The sequence below is a fragment of the Leptonotus elevatus genome, chromosome 16, assembly GCF_054856555.1.
Source record: "Leptonotus elevatus isolate MCC_2025b chromosome 16, RoL_Lele_1.0, whole genome shotgun sequence".
NCBI classification, from domain to species: domain Eukaryota; kingdom Metazoa; phylum Chordata; class Actinopteri; order Syngnathiformes; family Syngnathidae; genus Leptonotus; species Leptonotus elevatus.
The window spans coordinates 15,360,465-15,374,823 of NC_141254.1; the positions used below are offsets into that span (position 1 = coordinate 15,360,465).

Here is a 14,359-nt window from a genome sequence, read left to right on the forward strand (position 1 = left end):
ACCCTTAGTGCCCATTGGAGGCGAATCTGCTCGATCCTGTTGGCAGCAGCTGGTTTCCTGACTATAGAAACACAACCATTAGTTACAAATTGCCAAATACAGAAACATCAATGTAAGTTATCACGCTGCGGTGGCTCTCGCTAACAGGCAGAATTAAGTAACCAGGTTTAGGTTAAAACATTCTATATACGTAGACCATGTTTCTTTGAATTTTGTCGGAGTCTGAGAGTCCCATTTTCTTCATCATATATTGAGAAATGTATGTTCTATGAATAATTTTATATTGGATAAGTTGTAAATTTGTGTGTTTTGTCATTTTAAAAACGTTTTCACAAACTTGAATCCAAAAGTCAGATTCCGGAGCTACAGACAAGTCTGTTTCCCATTTCGAGATGGGTAAAGACGTTTTATCAGTATATGAAAGTAACTTATATATTTTTGAGAGTTTTTTTTGTTGTTGTCGGAGAAAGCTTGGTAATAACTTTAGCTAAAACAGGCGGTTGGAGCGTACCCCGAAGTGTTGGAATTTGTTTCTTTATCATACTTTTAACTTGCAAATAATGTAAAAAATTTCCGTTTTTTTAATTTTGTATTTTTGGAGCAAGGATGCATATGATATAAACATATTATCTGAGAAGAGATGGTGGAGATGTGTAATTCCTTTCTGCTCCCACACAACCAAATAAAACGATTGGTTGTTAATTTGAAAGTCGGGGTTATGCCATTGGGCTTTTGTAATTTCTAGTGCCTTCCACCAGGCAGTCAGGGTGGCGGAAATCATTGGATTTTTAAAACAATTATGTCGCTTAGAAGTCTGAGGTTATTACAATCCTTCTGTTCTAGTTCCAGCCAACAGTTAGTATCTCTGTTGGCTTGTGCCCATAAAATAATATATTGTAGCTGGTTAGCTATATAGTAGTGCATAAAATTTGGTGCCTCCTTTGGATTTATTTTTCTGAAGAGTAGATAGACTAGATAATCTTTGCTTTTTTTTTTTATTCCAGTAAAATTTTGTAACGGCTGAGTCCAACAACTGGAACCAGTTAGCCGTAGGTTTAAATGGAATCATTGAGAAAAAAATAGTTTATTTTGGGTAAAACTTTCGTTTTAATAGTGGCTATTCGTCCTATTAGAGAAATAGGAAGATTATTCCAGCGCTCCAAGTCACTATAAATGCTATCCAGAAGTGGAGTGAAATTTAAATTAACTAAATCAGTTAATTTAGGTGAGATTTTTATGCCTAAGTATTTTAAATTACCTATAGGAAATGAGTAGTGTGGGTCCTGGCTTGCAGGGTTCCATGAGTTTTCTGTAATTATTAGAAGTGTTGATTTTGTCCAGTTAATAGAATAATCTGATAACTGTGAGAATTTAGTTATTAAGTTAAATACTCCCCCTTAACGAAATAGCAGGCTTTCGTTGTATTGCTGTCTCTTGAAATTCTGGGATAATTGCTGTTTTATACCTTTCAACACTTCCTGTCCAGAACAAAGCCGTTAAGCCAAGAGAGCCGACTGCAGTCCCCCACACAGATTCCTCAACTGGGCCGAAATTAAAACATTTGAATTGAATTGTGTGGCTGTTTGTTTGGCCCGGCTAAATGGAGCTATTGTATGCAAACAGCGTGTGTAGAAGCATATGACCTCTCAGTGCAGGGCTGTGCAGTGCAGTGTGTGTGTGTGTGTGTGTGTGTGTGTGTGTGTGTGTGTGTGTATCATTAGCAATGCAAAGTCCTGCTGCTCCATTGCTCACTGGCACAGACTTCTTCAAAATGCTACATGCATAAATGTGTCCGGATGTTATTTGTTATGAGTGTCATCTGAAGGTAAGGATACTTTGCTCCTTGTGCTGCTTCATTTAACTTCCTATTCTTTGTCATAAAAACAAAAACAAAAAATCTCTGCATATTACTTAACCCTTTGAATATTTGCACGAGGCGCTTTTGGCACTCTGCGCGTCTCACTCTGACGAGGGGCGAGTATGTCACATGACGCACGGCGCCAGGTCACTCGTAAGGGGTCTGCCAAATCCACAGGAGGGCGGAGAGGCCCCCTTCTTCTATTTTTGTAAGTCAGTCATCCATTCCAAGCTAGTGGGTCAATAGAGTTGTCATCGCTGTCTCATATGCCTCTTACGCCTCCTGCTGAGCCGGGTAACATCACTCGCATTTACACTCTGATGATGCTGTAGACATATTTGGACACTTTTACCACTTTCATCTTTGTTGATGTAGATGTATGATTTTGACTCATGAAACATTGCTGGTACTTTTATTTTATTTTATTATTATTTTTAACTCATTCACTGCCATGAATTCATTTTAAAAAAGATTATCAAAAAATTAGGGGGGGCAGGCGATTAATTTTTTTTAATTGTAATTTATCGCACGACTTCACAAGTTAACTCACGATTAATCACAAATTTTATGTCGGTTCTAAATGTACAATAAAAAATTCTAGGTTTTCATACTCTTGTTAACAAAAGTGGAAAAAAAGTTAGACTAATAGAAATAGTTCAAATTAATTTTAGACGTTTATAGCCGTCAATGGCAGTTGGGAATTGGACCTCTTCAGGATGAAGTTGTCATGTGATTTGTAAAGTCATCTTTTTAACTCAAACTTGGTGATAATATGCCGGTAATGCAAAATTCAAATAGCAGCACAACTAAATTGCTGATTATGAGAGGTGTAAAAAAAAAAAGCGGTGTTCAATTTTAAAATTCAATAGGAAATCATGTAAATGTTAGATTAAAAATGTGTAAAAGTGTTTCATTCAACAGTCAATATTTGTCAAGTTTTTTTCCCCATTTTTCATTTGACAAACTTTGACAATATAATGTGATGTTATTATTATTATAATTAATATGGCTTTTTTAATCACACATTCTAGTATTATTTTTAATTTTCCCAAACCGCTCCAAAAAGTAATAATATGGGCAATAATAATAATAATAATAATGATTAGTTGCAGCACTAAAATGTGATTCACATCTTATGTATCTAGACGATGGGAACATCTATCCATCCATTTTCTATTCCGCTTGTCCTGTTCAGGGTCGTGGGGAGCTGGAGTCTATCTAGCTAACGGAAGACTAAACTTTGAAATGGTCACAGTCAATCAAATTGCACATTTTGAGAGAGACAACCGCTCACTGAGTGGGAATTGACCCTCACTCTGTTTGTATGGCAGTCATGTAGTGATGCAGAATAACTACGAGAAACTTTTTACATTTGTATTATATTATATTTGTGAAGCCAGGATTCTCGGCTATCTGGATTCAGGTGTTGTATTGGATCTAAAGAGCAAAGTGTTTCACTGTGAAGCCAGTCCACTCTGAAAAATATGATGAATCAGAAACAGCAATCCAACTAATGAAAAACAGACTCCAACTTTCCTTTGTGTGTTTCAGACCCGGAGCAAAAAATGAACTGGGCCTCATTTTATGCTGTCATCAGCGGCGTCAACAAACACTCCACGGGAATCGGCCGCATTTGGCTCTCCGTGCTGTTCATTTTCCGCATCCTGGTCCTGGCGGTCGCAGCAGAGAGCGTGTGGGGGGACGAGAAGTCCGGCTTTATTTGCAACACCCAGCAGCCGGGCTGCAACAGTGTGTGCTACGACCACTTCTTCCCCATCTCTCACATCCGCCTGTGGGCCCTGCAGCTCATCTTGGTCTCCACTCCCGCCCTGTTGGTCGCCATGCACGTGGCCCACCGGCGGCACGTGGACAAGCGGCTCTACAAGCTGTCGGGGAAAAGCAACCCGAAAGAACTGGAGCAGATCAAGAGCCAAAAAATGAAAATCACTGGCGCCCTCTGGTGGACATATGTCATCAGCCTGTTATTCCGGGTCACGTTCGAGGTGACTTTTATGTACCTCTTCTACATGATCTACCCCGGTTACAAGATGATCCGTCTGGTCAAGTGTGACTCGTACCCCTGTCCCAACACGGTGGACTGCTTCGTATCCCGGCCCACGGAGAAAACCGTCTTCACTGTGTTCATGCTGGCCGTGTCGGGCGTTTGCATCCTGCTCAACATCGCAGAGATCGTCTTCTTGGTGGGGAAGGCCTGTGGCAAGCACCTGCACAATGCTGGAGACTCAACCACGGGGGCGTGGCTACAACATAAACTCATAGTAGGGAAATAAATCTCTTTTAAAACGACGCATACCAGTGATCTTACCGTTAACAATTATTAACGTTTGATTTACACTATGAAAGTGCAATACACTATGTTTATTTTGGTGTTATTTGATGTTATCCTTATGGCGTATCAGAACAATTTAATGGGATTCAAGACACACACAAAAAAAGACAACCCAAAGATTTCCTTTACAATAATATGTTCTATTCATAGTATTGTGATTAAAATTGCTTCTGTGGAATATGAATTAAGCAGCATTTGTCCATCCATATTTTTGACACATGCCGTCAAATGACCTCCGTGATTGGTTACCTGAGCCCTCGCGTCTGTGATGTCATTTTCAGTCGACAGCAAGTGACAAAATGGCTGTCCACTAAGATGGATAAAAACGGGTGGATTTTGCTGATTATTATAGGAAAAGTCAACCCTTAGATATTTCTTGACAATAATATGTTAGACCTCACTAGTCTAAACATGAAATTCGGATTAATATTACATTTGTGGAACATGAGTTATGAAGCAAAATCCAGCCATTTTTACCCATCTCAGGGGGCGGCCATTTTGCCACTTGCTGATGACATCAGATTTGATCAGGGCTCAGGCAATGACCAATCTCAGCTCACCTGTTTTTTTAAGCTGAGCTGTGAATTGGTTGTTACCTGAGACCTGAGCAATTGTGAATGTATTTTCACTCGACAGCAAGTGGCAAAATGGCTTCTGATATAGATTTTTTTTTTTAAACTGCTGGATTTGGATTTTGTTGCTCATATTCCACTAACACAATATTAACCAGAATACCGTATTTTGACAAGTGGGGGTGCATAGATTATATTATTGTAAAGAAAATTTTGGGGTTTCCGTACAAAAAGAAAAAAGAAAAAGATATAGTACTTATATTGGATGCTATTAGATGTTGTAGGCATACCCAGTAGTAGCATTCTATTTTAATGTTGAACAAATAAAAAAACCTAATAACCTTTCAGACCTCATTAAATTTAATTAAGTAGATGCAGATGACATCTTAGGTCCATTAATGGCTTGCCAAATATAAATTATTTGTCCTGGTGTACATTAAATTTATTTAATATTTTGTGTTAAATATGTTTTACTTTATTTATTCATTGTCTATTTACTTTATACATAGAGCGTGTCAACATTTAGCTTCTTTCTGCCATGAATTGTATGCAGTGTACTGAAATGTAATAAATGTCTTCTGTCTGACTGAAAGCGAAGCACACGTAAATGCACAGAAAACATATAATGCAATGCATTCATTGTAATGACAGTGTTTCATTAATATGGGTTAAAACATCCCTGTGAGGTAAATATGAAGCAGTAAATCTGCCATCAAAAAAATGCAGAATAAACTCCACCATACTTTGTGTGATTTTCCACAAAAGCCATTTAATTAATGGTGATGTTTACTGAATAGGCGTGGGGAAGGAAAAAAAAGAAGATGTCTGTCGCGAATGGCACTGTTGCCATCTTTAGACCTGAACTGCCACCTGTGAGCAAACGTCTCGGACTGATTGTAAAGGCCACAGAGCGCAGGGTTTTGCGTTATCAATAGCCTTGGCGTGTAAGGGGTCAGCGTGTGCGGGACAATTGTTGACCCTGCTGACAGCTGGACCTGCAGGGGCACGTCTCTTTTTATGGAAAGTATCAACACTCTATCATCACAAGTGTACGGGAAACAAAACTATTAGATCCTGACTTTCAATAAGTAATGTTATTTTGGACAGGCATTTTTGAGACCACTAAAATCGTTTTGCCACCATTGGTTATGGTGGCCTTCCGTTGTGTGCAATTAATGACTTGATTCATGTGATTAATAAAGTACCGCCCAAAAAAGTCATTCAATCATTAGAGTCAACACGGCTCTTATTCTACACCACTGCAAACTACAATAATAAATAATGACTTTATTGTTTAGAATAAAATTTAAATTAAATAAACGTGTGAGTGAACGCTGAACAGCCATGGAATTGGAATTCTGAACTGCTGCAATTAAATGAATTATACAAATGAAGACTATAAGACTTGAGGTTGAAGTGGGGAGGGTGAAAATTTGTGAAATTTGAGAATGTGGTAAATAGATCTTATGATGTTCCAAACAAGGTCAATGTTTTTAATTTCAAATGGCAAGTTTTTTTTTTGTTTTTTTTTGTTTTTTAGCATCTCATACACGTGAACAGTTTAATTTGCATGGAAAATGTGATATTCCAGGAAAAGGAGCTCTTTTTAATGTGAACTGCCGTTCCTAACTTAATCGGTTGAAGTTGGAATGCGATGAATTGGTTCACAGTACACAATGAATAGCCTAAATTTTGGACAATGACCATTGTTATCTTTGTAGAATTATTTGATACAGTATTGGCTTCCTCATCATATTTCGCTCATAATCTTGAGGCACGGAATTGTATATAATGCAAACATTTAAATCAATTTAATAGGAACTATGTTTAAGATAGATACAAAAGGTGCTGCTCATATAATTTAATGTCCTAGTATGGCCTTTCCATTCATTCTAATCAAACCTATTTTAAAACATCAGTATGCTTACAGCGGTGCTAATGAGCCTCCATCGCCCATGAGGGTACAGTATATGGATTTTGATGATAGATGAAAACACAAATTAATCACATTTCCTCACAAGTTTTACGGCTTAAACCACATAATGGGGTGTAGCGGAAAGTATCAAAATTGCAATCCAAGCAAAACTTTGGACTTGTGGCTGTCACTCCCGAAGTGTCTGTATGCAGCAAATACAAATGATAAATGATGATTGGACGACAAGTTTGGACAACTTTCAAAAATCCCAGACCACCGCCACACAGTGACAACATTTATATTTAGACCACGCAGACATACCGCATCCCCTCAGGAGTTTTCAGCTGCCATTTGTGTGTACAGAAACTCAAGCTCTCAAGTGAGAGCTTTCGCAATTCTCGGCAATGTGTCTTCACGTGAGAGGCACAAAGCCTCATTTGTAGCGGCTTGTTGAATACACAGTATTCCGACAGATCAGGCGGGGAAGTTAAAAAGAACAGACATTAAAAAATAAAAATAAAGTAGCCGACTCGAGAGAAATTTATCTTGGCACTCATCAGCAGTTGAGAAAAATATGGTCTATATGTGAACTGAAAAGATCTCCTGATCCACTCACTGTAGACCTCAAAGGCTTGGGGGAGATGATCAGTATCAGGTACAGTAAATCCTGGGGAGATTGAGGAATAAATCGCATGTGATGTTTTCCCAAACACTACAAAAGTAAGTACTGTAAATCAGTATAATAGTGTAACAATTTAAAGGAGAAGTCAATAAAAAAAAAAAAACGTCTTTACAATAAAAGTTACAAGTTAATCAGCAAAATGCACCTGGTTTTTTTTTTCCATCTCATGGCGGCCATTTTGCCACTTGCTGTCGACCGAAAATGACATCATCATGACATCAGTTGCTCAGGGCTCAGGTAATGCCCAATCACGGTTCGGCCTCAGGAAACAGGTGAGCCACGATTGGTCGTTGCCCGAGCAACTGTGATGTCATTTTAAGTCGACAGCAAGTAACAAAATGGCTGCCCAGTGAGATGGATCAAATCGGGTCGATTTAGCTGCTTTACGCATATTCTACAAACGCAACACGAATCTGAATCAGAAATCGTTTGTCAGATTTGTTTTTTCAATTGTTATATTCTTCTTCTTTTTTAAACACACACACACACACAAAGATAAACTTGTATTTGATCCAAATCCACATGGGTTATATCCCAAACAGGTGTTCTGTTGACTTCCTCCGGTGGCTGCCCAAAGGACAGGCACAAGTGTTTTTCATGTTTGCTGGCCCTGAAATATAAACTAGAAACCTAAATGTGGGTCTTGTGTCACAAGATCTGTCCTCAAGCAAAAGTTGTCCACCAGCAGGCAGCTCCAGCCCCTCCGAGACTCTCACCCTCATTTTGTCTTTAATGAGCGGCGAAGACACAACCTTTTGGAAGACAAGTAGTTGATTCATGATCAATCGCATCGCATTCTAATGATCTTTTTCGTCCTGGGGCGCTTCGCTAGCAAACAAGTAAGTCACTTTTAATTCTACGTATTCTTTGAACATTTTATACGTTTGTATTTTTTCCTTAAGCAGATACTTGAATACAAAGTATGAAGCAAATATGCTCTTTTAATCCAGACAATCAAGTTGAAAAGCTTTTCCGAGCCTACAGCCCCACACATTTATAATGAGTGAAAGAAAATTGGACTAAATATTGCCGAAGCGATTGTTTCATTTCCAATTTTTAGTCTGTCAAGTTCCAGTCATCATATATGCACAAGGACTTAATTGGGTTGTGATTATTATACTGTAATTTTATAGCATTTGTGAAGTTATTTATCTTTGATTACTATTGTAAATGTACAGTCAAAAGTCAACAAGAGCTTCCACAAATGTGAATTATTAATGTAAAAAACAGTATGTGTTATATAATTGTACATTTCATGTCGATATTATATACCACAAGTATCAATTTTGGGGGGTTCATTCCGTCCTCTGTGTCCCTATAACAGTTGATATGCTTGTTTTTTTTGTTTTTTTTTATCTCAAATGTGTTCATCCAAAAATGTTTTTCCGCTTGTTCATTCACTAACAGTTCAACCAGTCTGGGCTCAACAAAAGAAATTCAATGAATCCTAGTTATTGGTTATTTTAGCAAACAAGTCTGCCATCAGCACCTTGCAACCATGAGCAGGATAAATGAGGGGAACTGGATGTTATGCTAACAAAAATATTAGTAGAAGAAGGCTAATTTAATTTGTCTTAAGCAATACATTTTGAAAAGATTACTATAAAGAAAAACATTGATTTGCAAGCAGTTTGCAATTTTGAATGCAATTTATACTGGTAGCCTTTTATTTTGTGTTTCAGTTCACTATGTTCAATTAACAGCAAAAATAAAAGGTGTTTATAAATGTAGTTAACAGTAGAGAAGAACAGTACTGTCATGTGTGTCATGTATGGTGACCCAGAAGCAAGTTACTAGAAATCTTTCAGTATATTACAGATATGAAAATTAAAACGTTAATCTCTGGCAGTGTCAATTATGTGTGAGTATACCTGTTATTATTTGCATTTTAGCAGTGCCATGCATTTAGTCCCTGGATCTTCAATAGCAACTTAGTCGACTTCGAATGCCACCACCATCATGTCACAATTTTAGAAACCATCAATACCATATATAAAATAAAATAAAAGTCTAAATGACAACATTTATTGTGCCACATATGTTATCTGTGCAGTAAAGAATCCATATTTATTATCTAAATCAATCAAAAATATGTATAAAACTGTAAATAAAATACATCATACTCAACAGAGATGCTGATTAGTAAATGTATTAATTAATACTCATTCACTTACTATAGAAGCCATGAATGAATGCATTGTAATTGTGGGAGGGGGGAAGAAAAACCTCATCCCTCTCTGGCTCCATCAAGTGCCTCTAATTTGATATTAGTAATTAATAACAGCTGCGACCGAGGACAAACAACCAATCAGAGACAGAAGACGTGACCGACAAGGTGCTAATGATTAGCACTCCACTCGGGCACACTCCTTTCAATTTTAAATTGATTGATTTACTAACCAGAATCTTAGGACATTGTGAACTCCTTGGGTAATCCCATCACTTGCACTCCACTGCTACAGGTGCTTAGAATTTATACAGCTCCTTCCACCATACTCCAATTGGACAGCCAATTCCACTATTCCTGTCCTGTTCTTGTCCTGTTCTTGTCCTGTTCTTGTCCTGTTCTTGTCCTGTTCTTGTATTGGTCTTGTCTTGTCCTTGTCCTGGTCCTGGTCCTTGTCCTGGTCCTTGTCCTGGTCCTTGTCCTGTTTGTGTCCTGTTTTTGTCCTGTTCTTGTCCTGTTCTTGTCCTGTTCTGGTCCTGTCCTGTCTTGTCTTGTCCTGTTCTTATCTTGTCTTGGTCTTGGTCTTGTCCTTGTCTTGTCTTTTCCTGTCCTGTCTTGTCCTTTCCTTGTCCTGTTCTTGTCTTGTTCTTGTCTTGTTCTTGTCTTGTTCTGGTCCTGTCTTGTCTTGTTCTGTCCTTTTCCTTGTCTTGTCCTTCCCTCACAGGGAGAACTGGACTCCAGTGTGACATAGTGTGTACTAAGTGCAGCCAAGAGACACACTATGAAATGAATAGACTGTAAGAATACATTATACACACAATTTCATGTAACAGATTAAATTGAAATCAATTTAGGTTGTAAATGTAGGTTAGTTCTTTAAATAGCCCAACCAACCGGCACTTTGAGATAGCGACTGATTGCGACTGTTGCAACGACTTTATACATTAACGCGCGGCATGTGGTTGTCTCCACCCAGGTGGTCTTGTCATTAAAGCTGAGGATCGATTTGTGAGCCGCCATGGGAGACTGGAACCTGCTGGGGAAGCTGCTGGAGAGCGCCCAGGAGCACTCGACCGTAGTGGGCAAAGTGTGGCTGACGGTTCTGTTCATCTTCCGCATCCTGGTGCTGGGCTCGGCCGCTGAGAAGGTGTGGGGAGACGAGCAGTCGGGTTTCACCTGCGACACCAAGCAGCCCGGTTGTCAGAACGTGTGCTACGACAAGACCTTCCCCATTTCCCACATCCGCTTCTGGGTGATGCAAATCATCTTCGTGTCCACGCCCACTCTCATTTACCTGGGACACATCCTACATCTGGTGCGCATGGAGGACAAGCTGAAAGAGAAGCAGAAGGAACTGGCTCGACAGAGTGAAAAGCAGCAGCAGATACTCGGCAATGAGGCCAAGAAGGTTTTAAAGCCCATCAAGGACACCCAAGGTCATGTGCACTTGAGAGGAGCACTACTTCGGACCTACGTCTTCAGCATTATCTTCAAGACCCTATTCGAAGTGGCTTTCATCGTCGCTCAGTACTTCCTGTACGGTTTTGATCTCAAGCCAATGTACGCCTGCGACCGATGGCCTTGCCCCAACGTGGTCAACTGCTACATCTCCAGACCCACCGAGAAGACCGTCTTCATCCTCTTCATGCTGGCCGTGGCGTGCGTCTCGCTGCTGCTCAACTTAGTGGAAATGTACCATCTCGGCTTCACCAAATGCCACCAGGGCCTCCGCTTCAGGCGGTCGCAGGCGACGAGGGAGCCAGCGGAAGCCGTCATCCCTCTTGTCCCGAGCTACAACTACTTTCCGAGTGGCGCCGCAGGGCCCGAATCCTTCCCAGTGGAGGCAAAATACGGCATGGCTGAGCCAAATGTCCCCTACAGCCCCTACAGCAGCAAAGTGATGTATAAACAGAACAGAGACAACATGGCGGCGGAGAGGAAAGGTAAAGCTGATGGAGACGACGGGAGGCGGAGTAAAACCTCCACCTCGGTTCAAGAGATGCCCATGGAGAGCCAGCGGAGAAGCAGCCAGTCGAGCAAGAACAGCAATAACAAAAGCAGGATGGATGACCTCAAAATATAGACAGTTTTTTTTACCTGATATTCTTGATTAACTTTGACTGACAGATACGTTGGCAACGCGGTTTTACGGGTTTACTCTGGCTTCCGCCCACATTCCATAAACACGCATGCCGACCTCATTGAACACTCCAAATTGTAAATGTGATATATTCGGGTGTTATCGCGCCTCTTGTCAAAGGTCACCTGGGAAAGGCGCCAGCGTCCAAGCAGCTGACAGCTAACAGGGAGAACACGTCGTTCCCTTCAAAAGAATTGAAAGTTCTATCCTTTTGTTTTATGTACACTGAAGGCATTTGGGTCAAAAGGTGAACATTCAACTAAAGTTCAGAATTCCCAGCTTTTATTTCATGGTATTTATATGTGTTAAACAACATCTTGTTTGAAGCAACCCACTTTTTAAGTGAGCAAAAGTATTAGAACAGACACTGTTAAGTTATTTGGTGGCACAGCTCTTACTAGCAATAACTGTATCAATCATGCGACCCATAGACTTCACGAGATTTTTGGACGTCATTTCAATGAAATGCCTTCGCGTAAGACCTTATGACCATTATATAAATACATTTTTGAAAAAGAATGGCTGATTGTTGCGCTTGTGCTATGAAGTGCTGCCAAATAGACATATTTATGATCAGAAATTCACTGCTTGTAGTCCTGCTGTGGGGAAATAGCAGCAAAGAGTCAATTCTGAGCATAAGAATCCTCCAGCTAATCAAAAAAAAAAAATGTTGGCAGTGCGGCAGTTCACAGCGGCTACTCGTCGCAACCCTGAGATAAACTTTAGAGCAGGGGTGCTCAAGTCCGGTCCTCGAGAGCCCCTATCCGGCCTGTTTTCCTCCTGCAGCACAGCTGAATCTAATGATCAGCAAGCTTTGCAGAAGCCTGATAACGATGCCGATTATTAATCAGGTGTGTCAGCGGAGAGAAACATGGAAAACAGGCTAGATAGGGGCTCTCGAGGACCGGATTTGAACACCCCTGCTCTTGAGTCTAGACGAAAAAACTTTGGAGGGGAAAAAGAACGAGAGGGGTTTTTGCTGCTCATTACACTTACACTGCCTTTTTATTGAACACGCCCACTCCACAGGTGATTTCGATCAGGACAAATTGGAACAGAAATTAGATCACAATTACGTTTGTGCACATTTACGGATAAAACAAACAAACTAATAAAATACTATCAATAATTTAGAGCATCATTCAACAAAAAATAAATAAAAAATCAAGTCTAGTTGAATTATATATATAAAATAAAATACTATCTGGCATAGCTAACCTTTAGCAAAGCTATGAAAACACACTATTCCCATTTATAATAATGTGAATTCTTGCCTTTTGACCAATTAGGTCCACTTTACTCCAGTTCATTTCAGTCCAGTTTCCAGTTTGGTGCTGCGAAAGTGTGCCAAAGGGTAGTTTACATGTTTAACAATCACACATCATGTAAATGGCAACCGTTGACATAAACATGCAATGACAGCATCCTGGAACTCATTGCTGTCTGCAATTTTAACACCGCCAATAGCAAGATGATCACTGCCTTAGTTCTATGCTACCGAAACCAAAGGGCAATTGTTAATAGACTGATCATCAGAATCCAATTAATTGGTTAAGTACGACTAAAAAAAAATTACAAGGAATTTTATCTCCAGCAGTTGGAGCCACTCTAGGAACTATACATCAAACAGGCTACAACATTTTTTATTTTATTCTTTAATATAAACATACAGCAAAGAGAGTAATGCAGCATGTGCTTCAGTAATTCCAAACCATTAGAAAAAGTGTCTATTTTACATAAGAAGATTTTAAGAATGAGAAAATTCACAAAAATGATAACTATAATAATAAAACTGTACTGATGACCTTGTCTCAATTTGCTCACATTTTACATACAGTGAGAAATCGGGTTTCACAATTTCTTGGATGGCATATATAGATGAACAAAAACAATTTTTGTAACAACTAAGTGAAAATTAACCATTTCCCATGATTTCTGATGATGGTTAGGAATTGCTAACCCTAAAGCCACATTGTCAGGTTGCTAGTCGAATTTTTAGCATCTTCCGAACACTCTGCGGATTGTACTTTCATTTTTCTAGATATAAAAATAAATGATTGTTATAATATAATTCCAGTTCTAGAGTGTTTGTGTGACAAGACATAGGGAGCAAAAAAAATCTTAAGGTTAGCTACAGGGTGTGGCCGAGCTCACTATATACCGTCATAAGGGGCGAAACGTTGAGGAACGGTGGTCCCGTTCTGATGACCTCGTGGCTCACACTTGGTATGCGGTCAGCCATTACTCAAGGAAGTGGATGCCCATGCCATGCATAGCCTGCCTTCTAGATATATATCGTCAGGTCTGTCTAACTCTGGCATAGCTAACCTTTAGCAAAGCTATGAGAACACATTTTGATGACAGCTTTTAAACAATGTGGCGTAACGGAATTTTGTTTTCACCACAGTACAAGCGCTACGTAGATTAAGTCAACAAGTAAGGCTATTACTATTACATTTTTCTTCCAAGTGTGTACTTGCGATAAAGAATGAGCTTAGATTCCACACTCATGTGATGTTTTTAATTGCTTTACGACCACCAGAAGAACTCGCTGTTTTCACTCAATGTTTGTTTATGTAGTCTGACACTAAACAAATAACCCACGGCATGTTTTTTACAAAGACCTTTTTACTGTTAGCATATCGCTGTGTGATCATTTGAGGTGAGTTGACTTG

General features: G+C 39.5%; 2 protein-coding genes across 4 annotated transcripts; both read left to right on the forward strand.

The window, feature by feature from the left end:
* The first annotated feature begins 1,686 nt into the window (after positions 1–1,686).
* Positions 1,687–6,006, forward strand: LOC147160929 (gap junction beta-1 protein-like). Of its 3 annotated transcripts, none has more exons than XM_086057622.1 (2): positions 1,687–1,825; positions 3,410–6,006. In XM_086057622.1, exon 2 carries the CDS (start codon positions 3,424–3,426, stop codon positions 4,147–4,149), a length of 726 nt encoding a protein of 241 aa, XP_085913748.1. In that variant the 5' UTR covers positions 1,687–1,825; positions 3,410–3,423; the 3' UTR covers positions 4,150–6,006. The 3 variants fall into 3 exon arrangements, with proteins under 3 accessions (XP_085913748.1, XP_085913749.1, XP_085913747.1); XM_086057623.1 differs by having other exon boundaries at positions 1,708–1,825; positions 3,383–6,006; XM_086057621.1 differs by lacking the exon at positions 1,687–1,825 and adding an exon at positions 2,025–2,152.
* A 4,556-nt stretch (positions 6,007–10,562) lies between these two features.
* Positions 10,563–11,784, forward strand: gja2 (gap junction protein, alpha 2). The gene has a single exon (XM_086097988.1). It carries the CDS (start codon positions 10,563–10,565, stop codon positions 11,625–11,627), a length of 1,065 nt encoding a protein of 354 aa, XP_085954114.1. The 3' UTR covers positions 11,628–11,784.
* Positions 11,785–14,359: the final 2,575 nt, after the last annotated feature.